This window comes from Pimephales promelas, chromosome 18, assembly GCF_988280905.1.
Source record: "Pimephales promelas chromosome 18, fPimPro1.hap1.1, whole genome shotgun sequence".
NCBI classification, from domain to species: domain Eukaryota; kingdom Metazoa; phylum Chordata; class Actinopteri; order Cypriniformes; family Leuciscidae; genus Pimephales; species Pimephales promelas.
The window spans coordinates 19,568,108-19,585,281 of NC_142786.1; the positions used below are offsets into that span (position 1 = coordinate 19,568,108).

Below are 17,174 nucleotides of genomic sequence, written 5' to 3' on the forward strand. Positions count from 1 at the left end.
TCACGTCTCAGTGTTTCTTCATCAGATCTCAGTGTTTCTCATTACATCTCAGTGTTTCTTATCTGATCACAGTGTTTCTTCATCAGATCTCAGTGTATCTTCTTCAGATCTCAGTGTTTCTTCAGCAGATATCAGTGTTTCTTCGTCAGATCTCAGTGTTTCTTCATCAGACCTCAGTGCTGCTGCTGGAGTTTTTCAGTGGTCACTGTGCCTTTAAGAGCGCGCGCTCTAGGGTGGCGCTTTCCTCCGCAAGGGCTTCTTGATATTAATAGTGTTGGTGTCTTGAAACTGACGTAATGCTTGGAGTCTGAGGTCCTGACAAGCGATAACATTTCTGATAAAGAACTGAGATCACTGCAAAAACCAACCCTCGTTTCTTCCACCCCAGACTCAGGCGTTTTTACTATTAAACACAGTCTCCCAAGATTTCACGTGTACAGGAGCAATTCGCAATCTTACATCCCCATAAAAAAGAAATCATTCCCCGAGATCAACAAACAAACAACACAAAGACGCTTCATGGCTCACGCCAAAGCTCCACCATCTTTCAGACTGCAAAGACTATTGCAATTTAATCAACAGGTAAGGAGAAAGCGAATCAATGAAGAACGATGTGCTTTTAGCTGTAGTTCCTGATGAATGTTATGTAATGTTGAGAATGATGAATCAGTTGAGTGCTACTTTGTGACGAAAATAAGAGCTATGCTCTTCGGATTTCGAGTTTTGAGGCTAAATTGCAAATTGAAATCGGCGACATGTTACATTGTATCTCCCAGTAGTTGAGAGAAAAGATTACTTTTTCCTTCCCATTTCTTTTCAGCCATTCTGTGTTGCAATGCGTTTTGCGCAACAGAATATCCACAATGTAGCAATTTCTCTTGTACGTTTAAGCCGCGAGGCGCCTTTTATTTGCATTGTTTATGCGTCGCAAGTAGCTAACCGGATCCTGAGTAAAGTTATAGAAAGTTTCATTGGTGTGTAGGCTACTGTTTTTGCGTAAATGATGCTGAATGGCGCTTTCCACACAAACTTAGAAAACTTTCCGTATCTGATGATGTACGATAAGAAAACGCGTAGGCATGGCAACGCACTGAATGTTATATTTTCCACACACAAAGAGGCACAGGTTGTTTACATGACAGTCTACGGATGTTATATCGCTATTTTTGCGTCTTTATTCGATGGCAGGTTGCGAACAGACTTCTTTCTGTTGTTTCATTGCGTCCTTCGAGGCTATGGAGACGAGCGGCAAAAGTTTATTAATAGCGGTAACGAGTGTTTCTCATTTGGATGTGTGTTTCTTTGTGAATTGATAACTAATGGAACGACTTTATATTTGTTTTGTGGAGAACTTTCACACTTAGGTGTGTGTGTGTGTGTGTGTATGTGTGGGGGGAGGCTGTAGTTCTCAAAGTTTCTTGTGGCGTGATGGAGCTTATCTAAAAACTTTTCAAGGAATTTAAATAACCCTCTAAAATGAAGGCATGTATATAAATTGTACCTTTTGTTTTGGCATGCGCAGTAGTCCATTTCTTGTTGACGTTATCTATCAATAGAAACTTTTTTTGAGTGAGTATACAGACAATAGATACACACTTAATATGTCTTCTAGTTATGTGTGTATTCATATCATATAAGATCCATTTTTGTGTGATATGTGAATAGTTTGGATGTTCTGCAACTAGAGACAGGCGATTATATCACAATGCAATCTTTCATATCATTCGATATCGATAATTAGCACAATAAATGCCACATTTTTATTCATTTCAAGTTTAAAGGCAGATTGTTTTGCTCCTAAGTGAAAGTTGTAGAAGCCAGACTATTAATTGTGGTTTTAAACCACTCTTTATTGTAAGAACATGACACAAACTTTACGTTTTTAAACTTTTCCAGCCATTTTTACTTAACAAATTAATTTCTTATAGTTTCTGCATGTGCTAACAGGTGATATTGTTTGAAGGATTGTGTTTTATTAGTTATGTGTGTATTCATATCCTATACTTTTTGTGATATATATATATATATATATATATATATATATATATATATATATATACTGTATATTGTTTGGACGTTCCTCAGTTCTGCAACTGTGGTAATGTTTCCAGTTAATTTGGTTTTACAATCACTTTCACATTAGAATGTCTTTAAGTGTGTGGAAACAAGTTTTTATCGTAGAACTGATAAAATCACCCACACTTCACTTAAATGTGCCGTACCGAAGCGTAACCTGTATATCTGATTGTTATGATACAAATTCCCATGTTGGTTCCAGTAGATGAGTTGAGATGTTTCCTGTAAACTGTGAAAGTCGCCACACTCGGGCAGTCTGGAAATGATATGCTCTCTATTTCTGTCTTGAAATGGTTTGTCGGTAAATGTTTCTTAATGACAAAGCCCGTGCTGGCTCATCATTTAGAGAAACTCTCAACTGTACACATAGTTTCAGATACAGTCAACAGGGAATCTCAGCTCTGTTATCATCAGGCTTCTGCACTCACAATCACTTTATCTGGTAACACTTTACAAAAAGGTTCATTTTTTTAACATTAGTTATGTATTAACTAACATGTACTAACTGTACTTTGTTAAAGCATTTATTAATCGTTGTTAATGCTAGTTAAAAAAGTTCATTTTAGTTCACAGTGCATTGACTAATGTTAACAAATACAATATTTGATTTTAATAATGTATTAGTAAATGTTGAAATTGCCATTAACTAAGAATAATACATGCTGTAGAAGTATTGTTAATTGTAAGTATGTGATAACTAAAGTAGTTAACTAATGAAGTGCTACCTTTTATCTGAACTCTTTTTACAGTTGCATGACTATTTTCTAAAATCTTTGAGGACTTTAAAAAAGTATTTTTGAGCATCAAAAATATCGACCGATATTGATTTAAAAAAATACACCCGATACCGATATATTTGCATGTTTATGTGCCTGATAACCGATATTTATGCATTGGTTTATTTCTGTTTTTGTTCTGTTCAAAAGCACTGAACTGAACAAAACACTTAAAATCTTTCATTTCTGCACTCCCTTCTTGCATACAAAACAAAACACAATTTGACATCAATAAATACTGCAAAAATAAATAAATTTATAAATAAATATATATATATATATATATATGCTGTCACTTAAGTGTCATTGTTTTAAATAATACATTTTATCAGATACGAATATAGCATGTAAAATTTATTCTAACAAATAAAAAAAGTTCTTAGTTTTTAGTCATTTTACACGTGTAACAGTCTAGAGATCAGAAGAAAAAAATCTCTATCTGCTTGGAATATTATTTCATTCCTTGTTCATCATGTGATACGCGTAAATATGCGAATATGGATTCAGCGGTTTACTAGATTCAGTTCTCAGTCCGCACAGAAGAATAAGATCCACATGAGTTGTCTGATAAGGCGCGTTTGAAGTGATTGAAAAGCTTGAGGTGTATTTGAAATGTAAATGACTCCACATCTGTGAGCTCTTTGGAGAGAGGCAATAGATCAGCGCTGTATAGTCAGGAACTTTACGGCTGACAAATGAATTTGGGCCTTGGTGGAGGGAGAAAGCAGCAGTGGGGGTCTTGCATTTGTTCTTCGTGGCTTCTGAGTTTGCACAACTTCTTTTTGGGATAACTTCTTGCCGTACCGAGATTTGCCACTTGTGTCCCAGATTCATGTGGCGTTGGTGCCGTTGAATAAAAAGCCTGTAGAGAAAATAAATTGTAGGGAACCCTCTTTTTTTTTTAATGACAGAGATAGAGAATGGCTCACGCTAGTGTTTGTGTGTAGGTAATGACTACAAAAGTTACTTTTTTTTTTACTTTTAGAAAATATATGCATACATTTGTATTCATTTGTTGCTTCAAAGTGAACACAAACAAACTTATAACTAAGTCTGAATAACTTATAAGGACTGAATAAGTTTTGTTTTGTGATTATGAAACTCAAAATGATTCTTTTTTAAAAGTGTGTAGGAACGGCACGGTATTATATTTGAAATGTGATGCATCAGTGACTTTATAGAAATTCCTTTTTTGTGTTGTTTTTTTTTTCGTGGTTAGAAATCTCCAAAGACAGGAAACTTAAGAATATTGTTTTTGTAGTCGCCTGATGAAATGCCAAGGTTTACAAAGAGACAGCTCCTGATAATTGGTGCCCTTAAAAGCTTTTATAACATATATTTGATGTAGCCTGCATATGAATAGCTTGTCTTTTTTTTTTCCTCCGGATTTTCAAGAATAAAAGAGCCGCAGTTCACAGAGGTCGTCCCTTGTCTCGTCATATGCTTTTCATCCTGTTTTTAGCAGTCACTAAATGGCTCTGGATATGTGCTGTAGACTTGTTATGGTGAGTTATAGCAGATATATTGTAAGACTTGCCATCGCCATTGATTTTCTCACTAAACTTTCATGCAACATGAATGCATTTGATGCAAAATAACTAGAAAAGTGTGTTTTTGTGTGTACGGTTTATTAACTGCCTTTGAATTTCTATTTCATTCATTTCTAGTTGGAATGAAACACTAGGTTTAGCTTTGAATATTGTGTTTTGATGGCTAATTCTTACATGTCACACATGCATCTGAAATGTTTTTAACGACTCCCTCAGATAAGAGACGGTTTGGGTCTCCGACTCTGTCAGAGCTGTTTGACATCACTTGTTAGGCTAATTATGTGGTGTGTAATATTTTAGTGGTTAGCGTACATCTGGTAAAGTTTGCTGACTGAAAACTCTCGTATTCCCAGTAGAGTAGTAGGTTGCACTGCAAACGAAGAAAAAGTCAAAGTTCCCCTAAATCTTCATTCTTACTCATTGACAACTCCTTTTTTTGTTGTTGTTGAGGAATTAAACAACTGACATTTTTTTTTTGCATATGCAAGATAAACCTTTTATTGGTCTTTGTGGTTTTTCAAAGCTAGCGGTTCCCGTTAGGCTAGCTTTTCATATGATTTGGCATGAAAAAAACATGAAAAAAGTATTCGTTTGCTTCAAGGCTGTGTGCTCAGCTTCATATCACACACTTTCTGAAGGTTTTGGAGCCAGCATTGCCCACTTCCTCTCCTCCCCATTCCGATGTGCCGAGTTTAGTTCATCCGGCGATCCTCTGGAACGCTGATGAGTCAGTTTAGCCTTTTTCTTTCTTTCTTTCTTTTCTTTCCTTGCTATCACGGTGTGTGTTCTTTTACCTCGCAACAGGCCTTTATTTTGCTTTTTTCGTCTCTCCAGTCTCCATCTCTGAATGTTCTCCATCTGTGTGGTCTGGAGGCTGACTATTGCTAACCTGACACAGGTTGGACAGAATGAGTCGAAGAAAAGGTTTGTAGGGGGGAGGGGTTACGGTGGTGGGGGAGTTTTCCTTGAGAATGTTTGTTTTCCTGTTTCCAATTTGGTCGGCCAGAAGGCCCGTACTGTCAGAGCTCCCATTCATGAAACCTGCTGTCAGACCGCCTGAGTACATGACACAGAATTTCTCTCTGCGTGTATTGTGGTGTCCATGGTAGATCCTTCTTTTTCTAAAGTTGACTTTGCTTCTTTAAAATGACTGAACCGTTGCTGTTTACCCTTCTCGCTGAACATGTGTGGTTTTGTTGTTGCAGTGATCGAGAAGAACGCTGTGGTTTGGTCACCCATCGCACCCAGGATCATCTGCACCTGTGAGGTCTTCTGAGAAAAGGAAGTACGGGACGGCGCATTTCACGAGCGACGGGTAAAAAACTTTGTGAACACTGTGGGGGAAAAAAAATGGAATGATTCCCAGGCCGGAATGGATGTGGAATAAAGGATACCTCGGAGGGCTCCTCGGGGAAGGGTCTTTGGATACTCTGCCAGCTTTGATATCAGCCTCCCTGTTGGATTTGAGTGTGATAATGCTATAACCCAATGCTTAACAGAGGTATGTATACGTGCCATTGTGTGTTATGAAAACGGAGGGATTTCTGGCGGTGTGGTTTTCCATGCAAGTCATGTAGCACGTAAGGGCAAAGGACACGATTTTTGTGTTGGGGTGATGTAGCTTTAAGACCTTATTTATGGTAACTTTTAACCCAATATTCCTGTAGTTCAGGGCAATAATCTAGACCGCTAGATAGCTCAAGCTGTTAAACTGCTTTGATCTTCAGGAAGGCCATCATCCCCTGCTTTGGCGTTTATTACGTGGAACAGTAGAATTTACTGACTTTCTTTTTTTGCATATATGTGGGTTTTCTCCAGGGAAATAAGAGGCCACACAAGCAGTATTTTCTTTTTTTGTGTTTTGTACATTTGTGGACCAGGTGATACTGTGGTCTGCCACTGTGTTTGTGGAACGCTGGACTTGCTTTCATAGCTCATAAAAAAATACGCTTAGACGGATATAGATGAAGTTAACAGTTTGTTTTTGTACGTGCATTCATTCTTATAAATGGTTGGTTATCCAATGTGTCAACTAAAATCAAAAATAAATAGTTTGCATTAGTTGGGTTTTGTGTTTTGTATCACAAATCGTCATAATTGCATTAAACGTTGGGAATTTTTCATTTGGATTTTAAAAGTGGTTTGCCGCATGGTTTTCAGTCGAGCTAATAACGTAGAAATGCAAAGATCTGAACTTGTAAAAGCGTCCGCATTCTTTGCGGTCCGTAGTCCTTCTTAAATGAGGTAATCTGAGAGTGTGTTATAGATGGCTGTTTTCTCCTGTGCCGAAATCTACTGTATAATAAACGACCTGTAACGGCCAGTGATTAGGGGATCCTGTCTTTGTGATCGCTGCCACAGTCGTGTGCCCGGCCGTTTCAGCAGATTTGCGTAATGTTAAACACATGCCATCTTCTTCAGTCTGGATTTCAGGGGAAAACCTGCCGTCTGGGATGGTAAAATGTGCTTGATGGTTTCGGTTTGTGTTAGGCGTGGGGGTGAAGCTGAATGCAAAGATTAACCCCATGGATGCTTCACCCTGAGCTACGACACAGGCTTCTGGGTCAAGGGTGAATGCGAATATGGGGATCCAGGGGCCCCTGATGGGGCTTACAGGGTTGTAATGCGTTTGTTAGTTTTTTTTGGTTTTTTTTAAACAAATTGTTGCTTGACTTTCTCTTAATTTTGATGTGCTTTACTGAAAATAATAGGGCTGTCAAGTGATTAATTGCGATTAATCGCATCCAAAATAAAAGTTTGTGTTTACATAATATATGTGGGTACACTGTGTTATTATTTTTTATATATATATATATATATAAATACGCACACATGCTTGTATATATTTAAGAAATATTTTCACTGTATATAGATTTATATATAATTTATATTATATATAAATATAAATATTTTGTATGTAATTAATATATTTTTAAATATTTTTTTATAAAATAATTACACACAGTGCATCCACATACTGTATATTATGTAAACACAAACTTTTATTTTGGATGCGATTAATCGCAATTAATTGTTTGACAGCCCTAAAAAATAATTCTTTAAAAATGTTGCACTTTTTTTTTAAATAGGTTTCACATTTTATTAATTTGAATCATCGGGATGCTGATAGGCAAGCGTACATTAATATTTACTCTTCTCCTTTCAAACATGACTTGATCTATTTCCACAACCCCATATATTTATAAATGCCCAACCCCATTTGGCTAATTTAGTATTAATTTGCTTTAAAACTTCCCGCGTGTATGACCCAGACTAAACCCATAAATGCTAATTCATGGCTGTGTTATTTACTCCAGCCGATGATTCTTCACTGTGATTTACTGGTATTACACATTTAGCAGTATGTGGTGTGTTTGCACTAAAGTGGCCTATTTTTTCAAAATGAAAAGCCCACTTTTAATTGCATCTTACCATACAGTAGGCATTAGTTATGCTCACGTCCTTATAGGCTCAGCTGTTATGCGCTGGACCATCTCTTTGACTCGCATGCCCGTTTTTGGGTATAAACATGGATTTATGCTGTGAGTTAATGCTTATGCTTATTGCTTGTACCTTGCTTTGTATAATTTGGTTGAGTTATGGTGGGGGAATTTGAGTGGTCTGCATAGTTCTCCAGTAGGTGCCTGTGTGATGTATGGCGTGCCAGTGTGCCGAGGGAGGCAGACGGCCAAATGTTTTCATAATGTTCATTTAAAAGTCTGATCATTCGCCTCCACCTCTTTCTCGGTTTTGCAGTGCATATAGAAATGTTTTTCGTGCAGCAACACTTTAATCAGCCACATAATGCTCAACATCCAGTTTGATACTTTTGAGGAATATAATGCCACTAGGAAAAGTTTTTATTTGCAGGTTTACGTTTGTTTCAGACATGGAATTAGCATGTGAGCGTGAACCGATTGTAAATGCAATGGAAATTCCACAACTTTATGCATTTCAGGCCTGCTAGATAAACCTTTACGAACTGAGAGGTGGCGGTCCTAATGAGACTCTCTAGTTTGACTCCAATATTTGCCTGTAAGAATACAGCGAGTTATTACAGACTTTTGAGATGGTTGCAAAATGGCGGTAATGAGAGAGGAGCGATCCTGCCCGCGAACGGCGATGCCCGGGTCGTATTCGCCTGCCAATTAGCCCGATATTCCTCCGCTCGTGTGGCACCGTCTTGCAGTAACCCCGAACTGGCACCGATCTAATCTAATTAGATCGAGAACACAAAAATGATCCCGGACCACTGGCAGAACGCACAATAAGGGAGCAATTTATTCTCGCATGGTGTTAAAAAAGGAGGGAATGGTTGAGTGCAGGCCTGTTGTTTTTAGCAGATTGTTTCCGCAAGGCCTGCTCCATATGGTGTCGGAGAGCCCTGGAGAAGGGGGTAAAGAAGAACAAGGGGGCAGAGAAGCTGCAAAAACAAAACTTCTCCAGTCAACCCTCTCTAAATTAAAGGGTAATGCCGAGCACACCGCACACTCAGGAGTTGTTTGTTTAAAAAGCCAAACTGCATTAATCAACGTCTTCATCTTCATCGCTAACAGCATGATTAATCTGCTGTTTTTTCTTTTTCTTTCAGTCTTCTTTTTTTTTTTAAGTAATTGCCAATCCAATGAGCAGCTTTGACAGAGTGCTTCTGACCACATTGTTCACACATTGAGTGATGCCTGCACAGCTTCAGTGCACAGCAATATTACGCTTTTGGTTCAAAGCCCAGGTTCAGTTGCATAGTGTAATGCAGATCGTATTACATGTTTCTGATGCAATATTGTAGCTACTTTAACCTGCAGCACTTGCCTTGCGATCTTCTCCCCTCGGACCTTCTCAGAAGGGCCTTTTTGGCCAACTTTACCGTAGTTGAATAGCGCCTGGAGGCCATTGACAGGAGCCTCATGTATCCTGGCCGTGTCTTTGGCAAACACAAACAGTAGCCTTCTAAAGATTTCTCCATTTGTTTAGAGGAAGTCCCAGAGGCTTGTTATGCTCACCAACCCCCTTCTCTTGTGGCTATCAGATGTTTATCCTGTACAAGGAGGGCAATTTACAAATGTAAGTGTTGTCACAACACAGGGGGAGACAAAAGGCGTCACGTCAGGCAAGGATGCACCTCGGTGTAAGAGCGCCATTATTTTGCAGATTAGGAGGGTTCAGGTGAATGTGGGACTGAGAGACTGTGATTTGTCTTTCTCCGTTCAGATCGGAGTTCAGGTCTCTCAAATGTCCGGAAGTGTGTACTTGATGATCGAGGATAGTTTTAGATGTCATATAATACAACTTCAAATCATACCGTTGGGTAGGCTTTTGATAAAACTGTAAAAGACGGTCATTGTGGTATTTTTTTGTCTTTTTTCTTTGTACTAGTTGTGTTTGATAAAACACATTGCTTTTATTTGGAAGTGCTTAGTGACTGATTTCAGGCTTTAAGCAATACATTTTACACCAGTGCCTAAACAGGCATGATTTGATGAAGCAAGAAGCGATAAAAGTTTTCTTTTCTAACCTATGGAGTGTATAACCTTAATCTGTTTCTCATTGGCTGTTATAGTGCTGCATCATACAGTATTTTTGCTATGAGCTTTGTGATAGTTCCCAAAAAATTTAAAATCTGTATGTGGAACATAAATTGACATTTTTATAAAGCGTTTTTCTTGTGCATACAGTGGAAGTCAATGGAACTTCTGATGGAAACCTGTTTGGTTTCCATCATTCTTCAAAATATATATATATTTTTTTCTTTCTTTCTTTTTTTTTTTTTTACAGATGTACGTTTATTAATACAAGTTTAGAATGACATGAGGTTGATGAATTAACTAAATATTTCGGTGAATTATCCTTTTAATGCTACTCATACATTACGCAACTTTCAAAGTCATCTTTTCAGACTACATAACTTTCTGTTGTCACTGATGTCAGTTCTTGGCGAAACACATTTCACACTACAGGAAGTGTATTGCAAAGAGGCATTGACATTTAACCTGCTAAATGTCTTAAGGCATCGGTGATCTTTCAGGTCACATATTTGAACTCATAGCGACTGTCAATCATGTGAAAAAGCACCGATTTGCTTTTGCCTTGGATTGGTGGGCGATATGCCTAAACTCACAGCGAGTATAGGGCTAAAATTGTGTAGTTAAAAAAAATACAGAAAGTTAGGGTCAAGTTTTCCAACTAAAGGAATTTGGTCACACTTTAGATTAGGGTTCAACTATATTAAAGGGATAGTTCACTTTGAAATGAATTTTTGATATGTTTTAGCTTCAAGGGCATCCAAGATGTAGGTGTCTTTGTTTCCACAGTATTTTCAATTTTGACATTTTTCGGTCAAACCGTTGTTGTCCGTCAGTCATATAATGCAGGTATGGGGGTCCACGTCAAAGAGCATGCACAGAGAAGTCAAAATTAAATATGATTTAATGACTCGTGAATGTAAGTACACATTGATGGCCTAAGACACGAAACGAGCGGTTTGTGTGAGAAAACGAACAGTATTTATGTAGTTTTTACCTCTTGATAACACCCATGTCGAACTGATCTGAATCAGATGTCGAACTGAACCGTGTCCAACGTTACGCCGGAAGTGATCTCTCGCGTGTCTACATCACGCATTTTTACATGGAGATTTCGGAAGTTTTACCTTTCTCAACATATCTAGATATACGGGAAATCGCAATGGAAGACGATTCATTCACGAGTCATTAAATCATGTTTAATTTGGACTTCTCTGTGCATGCTCTTTGAGGTGGACCCCCTAAACCTGCATTATATGACTGACAGACAACACCGGTTTGACCGAAAAATGTCAAAATGTAAAATACTGTGGAAACAAAGACACCTACATCTTGGATGCCCTTGAGGTAAGCTAAAACATATCAAAAAAATGTCAAAAGTCACCTATCCCTTTAACTACATCTTTTGCTTCAATAAACTCCTATTTCCTGCTTGTAGTTGTTAAGTTTAGGTATTGGGTGATTAAGGAATGTAGGATATGATCATGCATTAATATGTACTTTATAAGTACTAATAAACAGCCAAAATCCTAGTAATATGCATGCTAATACGCAACTACTTAATAGTGAGAATTGAAGAAATGCATATTACTTTTTGGAAATAATGTGTTAAAGAACATGCACACTTACATGAGATGAATACTGTTCACTTGTTTAGGTAACCTTCCCATTATTGCATGCTTTAGCTCGTAGACAGACCTTAAAAAGAAGTCTATGGTTAATGGGCGCAAAAAAAGTAATCACAAAATTTTTCGAATATCTTTCAGGCTTAGCAAACCAGACACTAATAACTGTCTGTGGTGCGACTTCGGCCTCTGATAGGCATCAGGAAGGCAGGAGTGGGTTTACTCTGTTGAACACAACACTAGCGAGTCCTACAAGCTCCCTCTCCCCGTCTCCCAGACTGAACTCTGCTGGCTGCAATTCGTCTTTGTCAGGGGAAGATATAGAATTAGTAGTTTACCAGGCATCCCTCCCCTCCCCATCACTACCCACACCATCCCATAACTCTTCTGGCAGGCCCAAGGAGCTGGTTCCTCATCTGTGGAGGCCGCCAGTCTCAACACCTATTATGGTCAATGGGCCTGGGTCCCTGTCAGGGCCTGCTGCCTTTTTGATTCACCACTCGCTTCGGATTCTTCCCCAGGTCGCCTTCTTTTTTCACCATGTCTCTGACTTCCAGATAGGAGATAAAATATCCATAAACAGCACTTGAAAGAGAATGTAAATGTTTATAGGCTTCCTGCAAGACTTATCTGATATTGTTCTTATTTATATGTCGGGGTCGGTTGACTTGGAGGCGGTCGTGACGGCCGAACTGGAGCCAAGCAGCTTTTAGTGCTCCTTCGGCTCGTCCCTGCCAAATGCAGAGATTTAGGCGGACAGTTGGATGGTGGAGGACCGAGCCAGTGACACCAGGCTGGAAAGTATGTGGTAACAATACAAGTATGATTAGCTTCAGCCCCTCCCACCTCCTGCTACCGAAGCTTCACTCCAATGTAGGGCATTATTTGGGCAGTCATTTCTCATCCTGTAGTTATATAATGAAGAAGCAGGGTTTCTATGAGACAGCTGGGTCTTTCTCATCTGTTTGGTGCAGGCTTCAATGCATCTTAAAGGAGTAGTTCACTTTTAAAAAAAAACTTTTGCTGATCATTTACTCACCCCCATGTCATCCAAGATATCTATGTCTTTCTTTCTTCAGTCGAAAAGAAATGAAGGTATTTGATGAAAACATTTCAGGATTTATCTCCATATAATGGACTTCAATGGGGTCCAAACGGTTCAAGGTCCAAATGAGAGTTTCAGTGCAGTTTCAAAGGGCTTTAAATGACCCCAGACAATGAATAAGGGTCTTATCTAGATGAATAAGCCAAAGCATCAGCCATTTAAAAAAAAAAAAAAAAGTTTACATTTTATAAGCACAAATGCTCACCTTGTTCTGTTCTGTGATGCGCGTTCATGACTATCCTGTTTGAACATGTTCATCAAAATGAACAAATCCTTTTTCGAGTCATTTGGTTGTCATTTTTCGAACGAAATGACTCAAAAAATGATTTTTTTTAAATTTATTTTTTTAAATGATTGATCGTTTCGCTAGATAAGACCCTTATTCATCGTCTGGAATCGTTTAAAGCCCTTTGAAGCTGCACTGAAACTCTCGTTTGGACCTTGAACCGTTTGGACCCCATTATATGAAGTCCATTATATGGAGAAAAATCCTGGAATGTTTTCGGTTTTAATTTCTTTTCGACTGAAGAAAGAAAGACATGGACATCTTGGATGACATGGGGGTGACATAATTATCAGCATTTTTTTTTTTAAAGTGAACTACTCCTTTAAGGTAGCCTGTGATACTTTAGGCGCAGTTTTCTAATTGTTAAACAATTTCAGATCTATTTCGAATTATATTCTCTCTACATCATGTGACTGCTCTAGATTTGCACTCTGTCAACAAACCTGACACCGTACGTTACCTCTTTTCTGGCATTAGACGGAACACCAATGCACTCAGATTTCCCATGCAACATGGGTATGCCATAAATCTGCATGCTTCGACCTGCATGCTATAGCTAACCGGGGCGCTGACTCTATAGGAAGCTGTTGAGTGGAGAGCCAGGCGCTTGTGTAGGCGTCAGGGATTGGATTTGTCAATTGTGCTGATATGTTGAGGGCGATCCGAGCCCCAAGCACTTCAGTCAAGGTAGAGAGTTATTGTAAAGAGGCTAACATGTAAAAGCTCTCTAACACACAGTCATACTCTTGCATGCATTCACATGCACAGGCTTTACAGTAATTATATTTCAGATGAAAAGTGCAATATTTGCTCTTACACAAATACACAATTGCAACGAGACCAATTATGGCATTCTAGCACAGTGAAAACCACACATATGCGCACACAGACATTATTACCTGACCTTTTCTCTGACAAAAAACATTGCTAAAGAGAAAGAAAGCAGCATTTTTTACCACCTCAAACAATGTCCACAGCTCATGTGTGAGGCAGTGGTTATACGAGTCCAAAAAGGTTTGCATGATTTCAGCAGAAATTAAATTGACCACAGTAAAATATGCAATGGAACAAACTAATTTAAAAGTGAAATATCAATGGAAATATTAACAAATTACATTAATACAGTAACATGTAGCCTTCGAGTATTGTCATTTACTCGAATTGTATTCATTTTGTGTGCACTAACACTTCACAATTTTGTCATTCAGAATGACCAGAGCAATATTTAACAGGCTAAGGCTATACATTGAAATTTACAATGATATTTTTTTCCCTGTGCAAAATTTTAGTCACATGACACATCTAGTAAACCGTAATTTTTACGGTAAAAAAACGGCAGCTGTGGTTGCCAGAACTTTATTGTTAAAAATACGGTAGGAACGTTAATGGTTTTACAGACTTTTACTTAAAATTTACAGTAATAAACCATATTTTATTATCTGATAAAATGATGCTTTACCAACCTTTTTGTAAAATATTTATTTGTTTTGTACCTTTGTAACATACTGACAACCAATAATCATTGCAGCAGAGATGTGAATCACATGATCAATCAAAGGTCATCACAAGGAGTCTTCCATAGGAAGGTTAATACTTTTATACAGAAGCTGCCCAGTTTCATTCACACAAACATTAAAGTCCCCGTGAACCGGAAGTTGCAAACGATTTTTCTCCAGTACTGTGACGTATTTCCAAGTGAAACGGAATATTGAACAGAGGGCAGGGTTTTACTCTAGCGCTCCTCCTCTCCATCTCTCGCTCATAGCAAACTAACGGTTTGAGGGGAGTGGTTAAGCGTTTCCCCACCCAAACTGTGAAACCTACGTCATCAGAAAAAGAAACCATTCCAGACCGGAAGTAACTTTTCAGATTTTGATTAAAGATTACCAAGGTAAAACATTTTTTTTAATATATATTTACTTGCACGGATTAATTGTTCACCACAAGACTAGGAATATGCGCTAACAAAGTAAATAGGTTCAATTTTGATTTCACGGGGACTTTAAACACTATCATGGTAACACACATGAAATAAAAAAAAAATGCAATTTACATTAATTTAACAACATTAAATGTAACATAAAACCCTAATGTACATAACTGATTAGAAAAAAAAAAAAAGAAAACTATGAGGAACCATAGTTATTTCAACAAAAATACATAAAGTGTGAAGTGTGAACAGGGAATTGTGGGAATGCCAATTTACGTTTCTTTCACTGTAAATTATACAATGAGTTGTTCTTTTTCACTTTCAAAAACTGTAAATTTAATGGTATTTTACAGTAAAATTATATCCCAGTTATTTACCGTAGTACGGAAACTTTATGTTAACCAATTGACAGTTTTGCACTTTAGCATTTTACCGTTAAAATCACAATTTTTTTTTACAATACTGAAATACTGTTATACTGTTTTTAATTTTAGTATGGACTATTTCTGTATGGTTTTATTCAGTACTGACTTTTATAGTCACTACTTTTGACATCCCTAACTCACAACTATCTTTCACATCACAGGTGATCAAGCGCTCAAATCCTGCAGGAGTTTTCCCCGTCTTGAGCAGGACATGTTCCCCAAGCCTAATGATATGCAACCTACTTCTCATGGTAAAACGGCAGTGTGACGGACAGTTTGTGTTATAGATAGCGGTGACTTCAGACCTCTGCATGTCTAAGGTATCATCTCCGTCCTCAGTTTACTTCAGCCGTCTTGTTTGGGATGCCCTTTCTGCTAATAGTATGAATAGCTTGAGACCTAGTCGAGAGCAAACGAGGGGGCATATTTTTCCGCCTTCAGGTCATGCTCCTGCTTTCGATTTCTTTTTATTAGAAGATCCGGTACTTTTTCAGTAACAAGTAACTCTTGGTGCATTGCAGCACAGAAATGAGTTGTGCTTCAGTAAGTGTCGAATGAGGCAAAGTTCCCATGATGTGAGAGCGACAGGCAGATACGTCTTTGCATAAGGATCACAGATGGTATCAGAGGGTGTGGTTGTTTCTATCAAACAGCTCTGATGACTAATCGGTCCCAAGGCTATATGGCATTTGAAAGGAGAATTATTGTACAGCACTAAGTAAATAGAGGAATCTTGTACAACCAGTGGGGTTGAACTGCATCTCTTGACATAGAAAATACCCTTCGCACAGCACAAATGACTTGATGCTTGATTGTTGGCCGTGGTAAAAAAAAAACATGTTTACTTAGGCAGTGCCAAGTGTCCCAGGTAACCTAGTGTGTGTACAAGGGTGGAGATGCGAACAAGTAGCAACTTACAAAGAGTATTGTGTGTGTGTGTGCGAGTAGGTTTATCTGAACTGTTTGTGAACTACACATGTTCAAAGACCTGCCTGTACTTGGCGTCAGCAGCTTTCCTACTGATGAATCTCAAGGTTAAAGCCCTTATTGGTATGTTAAGCGAGTCTTTCCACACATGATTGTGTGCAAATATTTAGTTGGAGATGCCAGGTGACATACCTGACTTTCTTGAAAAGCACTTAACTGTGGCTAATCACTTCTGATCACATTTGGAGTCTCTCCAGAGAGGTGTCAGAGAGAGACTCTATTACAACACCAGGATCTGCCTTTGGTTGTGGTTCTCTGGGCAATGTGATGAAAATAATGTTTTTTTTTTTTTTTCCTACAGTAGCTTGAAAAGATTTCCTCAGCAAATGACATTTTGTAAACGATGCTGCAGAAATAACCTTTGGCCTTTCACATTCAGCCAAACCAAGTGATGTTCCAGGTGTTTGTGGGAAAATGTTGATTATCACAGTTTTTTTTTATTACGGTAATGGAAGTATACATGTTTTTGTTATTTTAAAAAAGAAATAAAAATGTACACAAATGTAGTTAAAAATGTACCGAAATGTAGAGATGCACCGATTACAATTTTCTAGGCCAATTCCGTTTTTTAGAGTTTGACCTGCCGATACCAATATTAGCCGATTCCGATTTTTTTTAGAGTTTGACCTGCCGATGCCAATATCAACCGATTCCGATTTTAGTTTTTCGAACCACTTTGCAGCGCACACAAATATTTATTTTCTCTCTTTTCTTTAGTAGAATATTTTGCATAGAACATTTTTGATCACTAAAATATGACTGTATAAATTACTCCTGGTGTGGGAAATTCACACACATCTAAGGCTACGTCCACATTAATCCGGATAGATTTGAAAACGCTCTCCGTCCACACTAGCGTTTTCAGGCGTTTTCCAACGTTTCAGTGTGGATGAGA

At 38.1% G+C, this 17,174-nt stretch overlaps 1 protein-coding gene across 5 annotated transcripts in view; it reads left to right on the forward strand.

The window, feature by feature from the left end:
• The first annotated feature begins 277 nt into the window (after positions 1–277).
• trps1 (trichorhinophalangeal syndrome I) overlaps positions 278–17,174 on the forward strand; it is a 155,688-nt gene continuing 138,791 nt past the window's right edge. The window contains exons 1-3 of one of the 5 annotated variants that reach the window (XM_039680638.2): positions 278–582; positions 5,608–5,903; positions 15,454–15,612. Coding sequence is in view for 4 of the 5 variants with exons in the window: in XM_039680633.2 (XP_039536567.2) it covers positions 5,891–5,903 (13 nt within the window). In the remaining variant the exon portion in view is untranslated. Of the gene's footprint in view, positions 583–920; positions 1,269–4,896; positions 5,130–5,236; positions 5,327–5,359; positions 5,508–5,607; positions 5,904–15,453; positions 15,613–17,174 lie in introns of those variants that run through there. The other 4 variants (XM_039680635.2, XM_039680633.2, XM_039680636.2 and 1 more) reach the window with 4 other exon arrangements.